Below are 11,061 nucleotides of genomic sequence, written 5' to 3'. Positions count from 1 at the left end.
TCCGGTAGATAAAGAAAATTCATTAGATAATCAACACCTGATTGATTTGGAGTTAGATAATAGGGACAATAATGGGTTTTCAAATATGAATGAAAGTAATGGAACTGATGATATGATGAATATAAGTGGTTTACCAAAGCCTAATGATCTATTAGAAACTATATCGACACCAAGAGAAAACCTTTTAGAATTACAAAATTTGTCTAATCAAGAAGAAGAGGGAGAACGGGAATCGTTAGCTTCTCTAAATGGTGTGGTGAATGAAGAATATACAATTGATAATGATTTCAGTAACGATTTGTTTGAGGAAGCATTTGATAGAAATAATGAACATAATGAAATTAGTGATAGCTCAGTCATACAACCCGATAAGCCTATGACTAGAGCCCACATCACTAGAATAACAGGAAGTGATAAAACTAGAACAGAACGAAACAATATAAAACTTTCCATGAATATGATAAAAAATGTTGTAAAGTCATTGCAAGTTGCACCTCCAAAGAGTAATGGTTCTACGACTTCACAAATAACACATAATCAAAAGCCCAAGAGACTATCTTCTGACATCTATGAGTTTATCCAGAAAAAGTCTGATGATTTTATTCTGAATGTGGTAGCGGACTTGGAAGCATATTCAAAACACCGAACTAACAACAAAGGGAATCAAATTAACATCAAAGATGTTCTTCTTTATTTAAATAGGATTAAATTTAGTACTGGTGATCAGAATAGAGTACAAGATGTTGATAGCATAAGTAACTTGGCTTATGAATTCTTGCCATTGGAGTTGCTTATTTCACTTGATAATAACTTACATGGCCGGGCAAATAGTCAGAAGTCTAAAACCTATGAAACGGAAGATCAGTCAAGGAGCTACGCAAGTGATAGCGAATCTGATTACGTTAATGAAATTGTTCCAAGGCGGATAAATATAACTAATGATAGAAGACATTTTAAAATATTAAGTGATAGTGAAACTGAATAAGTTTGCGCTAGACAGTCATAATTGTACTATAGATACATGTATATTAATAAATATTATTTACAAGACAAATGCATTTGTTAATTAGGTTCTCGCTGCATTGCAAGCTCTGCTTGGTTACCCTTTACTAATTTAAATAATTCGAAGATTGCAGCTGGTGTAACCCCCTGAATACGTCTAGCTTGACCTATCGTTGCAGGTTGTATAGTATTCAACAAGTGGCAAACTTCATAAGAAATTTTTAAATTTCCTTCATTTGTATAATTGTAGTTCAAAGGTAAAAGCAAATTCTCGTCAGCTTGATAGGCTCTTAAATGCGCTTCCTCTTTTTTCATCCAAGGTTCGTACGTACTTTCGACATTAATACGTCCCATTAATCTTCTGTTAACGTGGTTGTATAAGTCTGGTAACTCTCCATTAGAGGTAAAGTTATGCAAATGAGGAATTATATCTGAAAGGGTCACATCCTTGTAAGAAAGTAATTTCCAACCATCAACAACTGTAGTTCTACTCATATCCAGAGTAGAGCCTTTTAATACTGGTGCCCATTTTGCACCAGAGAATGATAGAGATTTTAAGTGTTCCTTTATAGAATCAAAATGTTTCATTTCATTCTTGAAGTGATTATATCTATGTTCACTAACAACACCAGCTTCGTAACCTTTTTGAGTTAACCTTTTATCTGCATTGTCAGACCTGATAGATATTCTAAACTCTGACCGTGAAGTAAACATTCTATAAGGTTCTTCAACACCTTTGGTAATTAAATCATCAACCAATACCCCTAGATACCCATCTGACCTATGAATATCCAACGATGGCTTGTTTGCATAAGCCAAACCAGCATTAATACCTGCTAAGCATCCTTGGGCGGCTGCCTCTTCGTAACCTGTAGTACCATTAATCTGTCCTGCAAGATAAAGTCCATCAACTAGCTTTGTTTCTAAGGTCATTTTTAACTCTCTTGGATCAACATAGTCATATTCAACACCATAACCTGGTTGTATCATGGTAACATTTTCGCAACCAGGCATCAATTTTACCATTTTCTCTTGTATTTCAGCTGGCATTGTGCATGATATACCATTGGGGTAAACCAAGTCAGTATCCAATCCTTCAGGTTCAAGCCATACAAGGTGAGTAGATTTCTGCGGGAACTTTATAATTTTAGATTCAATAGATGGGCAATATCGAGGACCCTTGACAGTTTCTCTGATATGTATTGATTTATCTAGATTATCAGCGATAAGTTTATGCAATTCGGGTGTTGTGGCCGTCATATGACATTTCATTAGCTGTTCTTGAAGATCTACTTGATCGTTCATAAAAGACATCGGCTGTGGAGGGTAATCAGAAAGTTGAGGAGCCAAGTTTGTATAATCTATGGTCTTCGATGAGAGTCTTGGGGGAGTACCCGTCTTCAAGCGCCCCAAGCGAAAGCTGGCATCACGAAAAGTCTTAGACAAGCCAAATGTTGCCTCTTCGCCCATACGCCCTGCAGGGTGACAAGAAAGACCTATGTGAATTTCACCTCCCAAAAAAGTACCCGTTGTAACAACTACTTTAGAACATTTTAAGATACTGCCATCAGATAATACAACCCCCCTCACTATTCCAAAGTTTCGACCTGAAACGTCAATGACTTGATCTCTTGGGGGCTCAATAATAATATCCTCAACTTGAGCTTCAAGTACTCTCAAGTTTTCATAGTTCAATATCTCTTCTTGCATTTCAGTTAAATATATCTTTCTATCAATCTGAGCACGAGGACCATGTACTGCAGCACCTTTGGAGGCATTTAATATTTTAAAATGAATACCTGCTTTGTCAGTAATACGAGCCGAAACACCATCTAATGCATCAATTTCTCGAAGTAGAGTTCCTTTTCCGACACCACCCATTGATGGATTACAGGATGCTGTGCCAATTTTATCCACACTAGGTGTAATCAAAGTAGTCAAAGTTCCGGACCTTGCTGACCCTGTAGCAGCTTCACATCCAGCATGTCCTCCTCCTATAACTACAACAGGATGATTCGTTGATTCATCTAATTTTCTTTGTAAATCAGCATTAATAATAATAGATCTGCTCTGTTGGTAAAACTTCGTAGTTGAAATTTTTGGAATGAATCTTTCAGAGAACCGTAGCATATTAGCTTAACTCTATAATATTCCGTAATAATGTGCTATTGTTTAGTATTTAATTACGACCTTAAAAGAAGGTTCATTTTTTTGCGTCAATTTTTATACAATATCTCATCACTATAAAAAAAATTTATAGTTTAAAGATATTAATACGGAAAGACTATAGAACAGTATGAGTAAATTAGAAAGCATATCTACAGTAGGCGATGACTTGGATGATGGTTTAGAATACAACGTTGATTTTTCCTCGGGGGAAGAGATCAATCCAGATTCAGAACTTGAAAATGATAACGATGCATCTGATCAAGAATCAAGTAAGGCCAAAACCGAATCTGAAAGTAATAATGGTAAAAAGAGAAAAGCAAAGACATCAAAGTTGCAAGAAAAGAAGAAAGTGAAAATGGAGATGGACATTGCACAGAAGAAAAACTTGTCAAAAGAATCATCTACAGATGTAATTGCAGATTTCATCAATAATAAAATAAGCCAAAAAAATCCCAACTTGTCAACGCTAGAATTATCTGAATTGTACTTTAATAAGACTGATTTCAGATCAACCTCAGAGTTTAACGAAGAAAAACGTAGCTTGGATAATTTATCCAAATTTATTCTTGGGAAGTTCAAAAATATGTTGCCTTCTCATGACAACAAGAAAAATAAGAAAAACAAGAACAAAAAGACTAAAAAAGACGATAAAAGTCAAGATATTTCAAATAGTGATAAACCAGAAGTAGAAGAAAGAAAATTTATTGCCATAGTATCAATGTCAGCATTACGTGCTTGTGACATTCACCGTGCTACTCGTGAGATATCAGGCTCATCTTTAAAACTCATCAACAAAAACAAGCTTGATGTTGACTTGAAATTGGTCAAATCAACTAGATCACGTATTCTCTGTTGTACTCCTGGAAGACTTTTGAAAGTTTTAAATAGCGAAGACCTGGAGTTACACAAGGATGAGATCAAAATCGTCATAGTCGACAATTCATATTTAGACCAAAAACAACAAAACATTTGGGATATAAAAGAAACTCCCGAAGCCCTTAGTATATTGACGAAGGAGGGTGGCTCAAAAATTTATCTTTATTAATATGTATGTATTTTTGCATGCTATAAATTGTATATTATGACCTTACTCAAATAAATAAATCTATAGATTAGGAAATCAGTAATGGTAAACATATACCCTTATTGGATTTGTAAAACTCAGAAATGTTCTTAATGATATGCTTCATAGATGGTTCATCTATTTTGTTTCCTGTTGCTGCATTTAATTTTCTGACATGGTCTTGAATTAGTGAATTAGTCATGTCACTGATAGGTGCACCATTAGCGAACTGTAACAAGTAAACTACATTTGCAAACACCAAATGATACTTCTCTTTAGTGATAGACGAATCATCTATCTCATTGTTGGTTGATAAATGTTCATCTTTACTCTTAATAGGCTCCTTTATATCATCAGTATTATTAGCAGAGCTGGGCAACTTGTCTATAACCTTCTTTTGAATTAAATCTTCTAAAATCCATTCCCTTTTCAATTCAGTAAACATTTCATTTACATGCTTATTCAGAAATAATTTTCCATAATCACAATCTTTTGCGTAATCAGCACTAAAGGGTGTCAAATACGTGGACGATAAATAGAATACTAATGATGACAATCTGAGCGAAGGCCTATTAGGTAAGTCCAGACTTAATACGTCACTTGAATTTGAGAATAAATTAGTAACGAACTTGTCAAACGATTCCATAAACGACGGTTCATTATTATTACTAATATAAGGAATCTTTTTGACAATTGTACTAAATATATCTTTACATGAAGCAAGTAAGGCAGATACTGGTTTGCAAATCCGATCATTTTGATTTTTATCAAAGTTAACCAATCTCTCCAACAAGGTTAATAAAACCCGTAATAAGTAATATAAGGTCTCCACGTCATTATTTTTCTCACTGTCATCTATCAATATTCCAATTTCTTCAATTATATCATCAATTTTATTATATAAAGTCTCGTTGAAATTTTCAGTCAAAGCTTTAAATTCCTTTAACATCAATTCTCTTGTAAAATTGCCCCACTTTCCGGTCAGAGAAGATTTGTTTTTTGAAAGAACTTCAGATAAATGGCTCAAACAATTGCTAGGGGTTAATCTATTCAAATCAAAATCTTTTTTGATGTTTATTATATCTGAGTATTCCAAATATGTATCAAACCAAATATTGATTTGATGACAGATGTCATGATTTGCGGTGGATAATGATGGCAAGGACGAAATTTGAGCCACGAAGTCAATATATTTGTTTAAATCGGTATCAATAGTTTCAACTAAATCTGATGAAAATAATTCGAGACCTTTTGTTCCAGAATTAAAGTTCTTGTTTGCGACAATCCCTTTGATAGTTGATAATATATTAGTACTCAGTTTCGATTTGCAGGATAAATTGTCGAAGAGAATAGTATATATGTGATTTGTTTTTGAAATGACATTCTCAAGCAAAGTCGTTGCAATGGTGTTGTTATTTTTCAGGGAATTTGAGAGTAGCTCGATTAATTTCGAATTAGAACCATTTCCAATCATTGAAACATCCAATTTCTTTAAACTTATAATGAAATTGTGAAAGATGACAAAAGAGTTTGAAAGACTGCTAATGCCTTCCTCGCTACCATTAGAAATCTGTTTTATCAAATTATCGCTGAATCTGGCTAATAGATCAGGGAATTCATTAATAGATACTTCTTCAGAATTGCAAATATCTATTAAAATTAAGTCGTAATTAAATTCAACATTCTCATTCTCAATCCAATTATGAAATCCTATTAAGCTAGATGCTTTCCAAGTACCAGTAGCTTGTTTTAAGTCTTTCAACAATTCATTTTTGGTAGCCTTTTCAGTATTGAAATATCTAGAAACATAATCACAGGTGTTTTCAATGTACTTAAAAATTTTGTAAAAGTTAATATGACAAGTATTTGCTGGTTGTGACGTTGATAAAATCTTCTTTAAAACGTTGTCTAAAAAGTCATATCTCAATTTTATGAACTTGTCGTGGACCTTAGTCAATGTATGCATCTTTTCATTTTTATGATTCAAAATTATGTAGGCAATTAGGTAATTGATAATAGGAGGTGAAACTTTATTGTAAGTTTCGTGCAACGTCTCTTCAGGATCCGAATCTTCAATATGATCTGTATCGTGCAACCTCATTTCATCATCTTCTTCTTCATCATCCTCATCAAAGTCATCCAAATCATCATTGACAAGATAACCACTAGATATATTTACAAAATCTTCCCACACAAGATTCTGTGACGGTTTGTAATTACCCGCATCATTAGAGTATGATGTCAGACTAAATGCATTATAGCTTGCAAGCTCTGCTTCCAAGAAAGTTACAAATGATGCTTTGAATGCTGTCAATTTATCAGCCAAGTGTTTTTCGGCTTTCAATGTATCTTCAAAAATGCATTCCAACGTATAAAAACATTTTGCATAGTATATGTAGTTAGCAGTGTTTTTCAATGGTGGTCTCTGATGTGACGATAATAGCCTTATTTCAAATGACACTAATTGATTGTTGATGATATTTTTCAAAATGGTCAATTTTTCATTTCTTCTAGCTTCACTAGCGTCCTTCCTTCTGATCGAGCTGCTATACTTGGAAAAAGAATTCAGAGTATTAAAACTAACAAACCTCGATTGTCCATACGACAAATCAGACAATTTTTGATCAACCTCACTTGTCACTGCGTACATGTTACTAATATCCTCTGCAATTTTAATTAGATCTCGATATTTATTACCCACCAAACCATGTAAATCATTCTTAGCATTCGTGACATTCTGTTTATATTCTTTATTCAATTTCTGAATTTGTGGAATAGTTAAATGTGTAAAGATATCATCTATTGACGTATCTTCATTTATAATTGAGTTCTCTCGACTTAGGCGAGACTCATTGGTTGATGAACTAAGCATTGGTCTAGGAATCTGCCTATTTACTACAATTGTATCTATGAATCGATTTCATTATCTTGAAATGTCGCAAAACTTGTTGTCACGCTATTCATGATTTTTTTTTCATTACACAAAATATTTGGTGAATCAAATGGAATTATCTAAGAATTGGGACGATAATAGCATTTACTATAGCAAGAAGATTATATCATAGATAGACATAGGAGGCACCGATATTGTTAAAGTGGAACGAATTTAAAGAGGGATCCTAATAATCTAGAATAGCTCTGAACTAAATCGATTAAGCGGTGAATAATTAAAGACTATTCAATTGAACTACTAATATGCATTTTAATATAATATTGATATTTCTTAGTTTCTTCATACATATTTGCATTATAAATTGTTCTCCTCGACTAGAGAAAGTGAATAAAGATATAATACGAAGAGATGATATTGATCGGAGACCGGCGGCAATAGAGAATTCCAATGTAACACCATTAGATTTCAGATCTATAAAAGATTGGAAGCTTACGGACTTACTTTTGGTGAGCGATATAGACGGAAACTTGCATGGCATTGAAAGAAATAGTGGTGCTTTGTTGTGGACGTTGCCAATAGAAGAGCCATTAGTAAAAATAGCCACTAATAGCTCAGCCAGTGGCCATCATGATAATGAAAAAACACAATCTAACATCTTATGGTTTGTTGAGCCTTATAAGGATGGATCCTTATACTATTTTGTGCCCCAATTTGGCCTCAATAAACTACCAACTAGCATTAAAGATCTAGTACTCGAATCTCCATTTTCGTTAAGCGGAGATGATAAAATTTATACTGGTACTAGAAAGACATCCCTTTTTACTATTAACATATATACGGGAGAAATCAAGTCGGTATTTGGAAATGAAGAGAAATGCCCGAATCCCAACACACACTATCATAGTCGAGACTTAGATCAGCAAGATACTATCATGCTCGGCAAGACAACTTACGAATTGTCTATCCATTCCAAAGAAAAATCAAACATAGTATGGAACGTAACCTACTCCCAATGGGGCCCTAATAATATTGATAACGATTTAATTGTACAAAATCAGCAAAGTATGGACAAACTTTATTTCACACCATTTCACGATAAATCATTGCTAGCTATAAATAAAGACATAGGAACACCAGTTTGGATTAGTAAGTTGCCACTGTTGGCTGTCAATGTATTTGATGTTTTCAACAATATGAAGTCACTAAATGATTATGTCGTTTTGCCACATCCATTAAAATACTTGAATGATTTGCAAGCCAGTTCTACTGAACAATCAGCAAACAGTGATTTATGCTTCATCAATAAAACGTCAAACAGTCAAGAATGGTTTGCTATGAGTTTCAATAATTATCCCACACTAATCAAAAGTGCTCCTATATCGGATTATCAAATGGCATTGTATAAATTAGGTCATCAAAATTCACCAGATATCAACGTAGACTTTTTGAAAACATTTCAAGTTTCTGATGCTGATCCTGAGTCTAATAAGATAGCGGAAAACTTGATTCGTGGTATTCATAAATTCAATCACTTAACATCTGATAATCTGTATCAGCCAATATCACGATTTATGGGATATAAAGATGAAGCTATAAAGAAAATTGGAGATGGTAAGTCAACAGGTTTACCGGAGAATTTAGAAAACAATCCAATTCCAAATATTATAGATGGTATTAGATTGTCCAAACCTGAGCAAGATGAAATAAATGAATCCAAAATACCACAAACATCTACCAGCCAAGATTTATTATTATTAGATTCTGGAAATTCAAATAAGTATTTATCAACCCCTGATAGCAATAACTCTACAACAATCACATCATTATCGCTTATCAAAAGAATCTGTGAAGATGTTATCGTTATCTTGGTGTTGTTAGCATTATTAATGTCTTTCGGTAAATTTGGAAAACTAGGGAAAAGATTGAAAAACTTCATCCTTGATAAGAGTATAACCCTTGATTCAGAGCAAAAGGCAGGAAACAGTTTTCCAGACGAGAAAATAATCAATACTATAGCAGCTGATGATGAAGTAAAGAATGAGAAACAGGATACTGATGTTGCTATGGCTTCGTCGAATGTTGAGACTACCGATTCTATTATATCTTCTTCAGATGAATTGAATAATATTAATATACCTGACAATTATAACGAAGGAATTTCCAGCAATGATTATGCCAAGAACAATGGTATTAACATTGATGAGGGTAAAGAAAGACCCATAAAAAAGGTTACAATTATCACACCGAATGAAGCGCTTGAGAAGTCAGATTCCAATGTTGATCGTAATAGTGATGAGAATAGAGGTGAGTTTGAAAATCGTGAACTCAATTACGAGGATTCTAATAGTGAGAATAATCTTGAGGATACAACTACTAAAAAGAAACGTAAAAGAGGAAGCCGTGGAGGCAAACGAAGTAACAAAACTAAACGAGCTTCGACAGAATATGCTAATGATTCACAAGATAAAGAAAGCGCTAATAGTGATATTGACACTGGTGATATTATCAATACTAAAAGCTTAGTTAAATCTAAAGTTACTAAAATCCCAACAAAGAAATTGCAAATTGAAAATAATCTAATAATCACTGACAAAATTTTAGGTTATGGCTCACATGGAACCATAGTATATCAAGGGACGTTTGAAAATAGGCCGGTCGCGGTGAAGCGAATGTTACTTGATTTTTATGATATTGCTAACCACGAAGTTAAACTATTACAAGAAAGCGATGACCATCCAAATGTTATAAGGTACTTCTGCTCACAACTGAGTGAAACTGAAAAATTTTTATACATTGCATTAGAGCTATGTTTATGTTCTTTAGAAGATATCATAGAAAGATCAAAATCATTCCCAAAGGATATTCGATTGAGGGATGTTAATGCTAACGATGTGTTACACCAACTCGTAAGTGGGTTGCATTACTTACATTCTTTGAAAATTGTTCATAGGGATTTAAAGCCTCAAAACATATTGGTTGCAGACTTGAAAAAATCTGCAAATAATTCAGCCAACCCTTCTGCAAGATTATTAATTTCTGATTTTGGTTTATGCAAGAAGTTAGATGCTGATCAGTCTTCCTTCAGAGCTACTACTCAAAATGCTGCTCTGGGGACATCTGGTTGGAGAGCGCCTGAATTATTATTACATCATGATTTACTGGAAATTTCGCCTGATACGATTTCGTCGGTGGGCTCTTCTTCACGTCATTCCATAACTACGACGACTTCAAATGTCAATGGTAAGAGGTTGACTAAAGCAATTGATATTTTTTCGTTGGGTTGTGTGTTTTTCTATATATTAACAAAGGGTTCTCATCCATTTGGTGATAGATACCTTCGGGAAGGAAATATAATTAAAGGTGAATATGACTTATCCGCGTTGAAATTTAATTGTCCAATAGATCATGTTGAGCTGTCACATTTGATAGCCTCCATGATTAACCATAATCCTAAAATGAGGCCTGACACATCAGCAATTTTGAAACATCCTTATTTTTGGCCAGTAAATAAAAAATTAGAGTTTTTATTAAAGGTAAGTGATCGATTTGAAATTGAAAGAAGAGACCCACCAAGTGATCTACTTTTAAAATTGGAAAGTATATCTATAAATGTTCATCAAGGGAACTGGCATAATAAATTTGATACTGAATTTATGGATAATTTAGGAAAATATAGAAAATATCAACCCGAGAAGCTTATGGACTTGTTAAGAGCCTTTAGGAATAAGTATCATCATTTTAACGATATGCCTCCTGCTTTGCAACAAAAAATGAGTCCTTTACCAAACGGGTTTTATATTTATTTCAATGAGAAGTTTCCAAAGTTACTAATGGAAGTATACTTTATAGTCGAGGCAAACTTAAAAGATGAGCATATATTCGAGGAATTTTATTCGTAAATCATATTTATTATCACAAGCATCATTTGATTTCA

General features: G+C 33.6%; 5 protein-coding genes across 5 annotated transcripts; 3 read left to right on the top strand and 2 right to left on the bottom strand.

Moving 5' to 3' along the window:
- Positions 1-85: 85 nt before the first annotated feature.
- AC631_04276 (uncharacterized protein) lies at positions 86-985 on the top strand (the record flags this gene model as incomplete). Its single annotated transcript, XM_015613105.1, has 1 exon — positions 86-985. One exon carries the CDS (start codon positions 86-88, stop codon positions 983-985), a length of 900 nt encoding a protein of 299 aa, XP_015466083.1.
- Positions 986-1,062: 77 nt separating this feature from the next.
- Positions 1,063-3,132, bottom strand: MTO1 (tRNA modification protein; the record flags this gene model as incomplete). Its single annotated transcript, XM_015613104.1, has 1 exon — positions 1,063-3,132. One exon carries the CDS (start codon positions 3,130-3,132, stop codon positions 1,063-1,065), a length of 2,070 nt encoding a protein of 689 aa, XP_015466082.1.
- A 166-nt stretch (positions 3,133-3,298) lies between these two features.
- AC631_04274 (uncharacterized protein) lies at positions 3,299-4,216 on the top strand (the record flags this gene model as incomplete). The annotated part of the gene is made up of 1 exon (XM_015613103.1): positions 3,299-4,216. One exon carries the CDS (start codon positions 3,299-3,301, stop codon positions 4,214-4,216), a length of 918 nt encoding a protein of 305 aa, XP_015466081.1.
- A 67-nt stretch (positions 4,217-4,283) lies between these two features.
- On the bottom strand, positions 4,284-7,106 carry AC631_04273 (uncharacterized protein; the record flags this gene model as incomplete). Its single annotated transcript, XM_015613102.1, has 1 exon — positions 4,284-7,106. One exon carries the CDS (start codon positions 7,104-7,106, stop codon positions 4,284-4,286), a length of 2,823 nt encoding a protein of 940 aa, XP_015466080.1.
- Positions 7,107-7,429: 323 nt separating this feature from the next.
- On the top strand, positions 7,430-11,026 carry IRE1 (bifunctional endoribonuclease/protein kinase; the record flags this gene model as incomplete). The annotated part of the gene is made up of 1 exon (XM_015613101.1): positions 7,430-11,026. The coding sequence occupies one exon, from the start codon at positions 7,430-7,432 to the stop codon at positions 11,024-11,026; it is 3,597 nt and encodes a 1,198-aa protein (XP_015466079.1).
- Positions 11,027-11,061: the final 35 nt, after the last annotated feature.

The sequence above is a fragment of the Debaryomyces fabryi genome, assembly GCF_001447935.2.
Source record: "Debaryomyces fabryi strain CBS 789 chromosome Unknown contig00110, whole genome shotgun sequence".
Classification (NCBI taxonomy): domain Eukaryota; kingdom Fungi; phylum Ascomycota; class Pichiomycetes; order Serinales; family Debaryomycetaceae; genus Debaryomyces; species Debaryomyces fabryi.
Note: the sequence above shows the minus strand (reverse complement) of the source record. Positions and strands in the feature narration are given on the sequence as shown.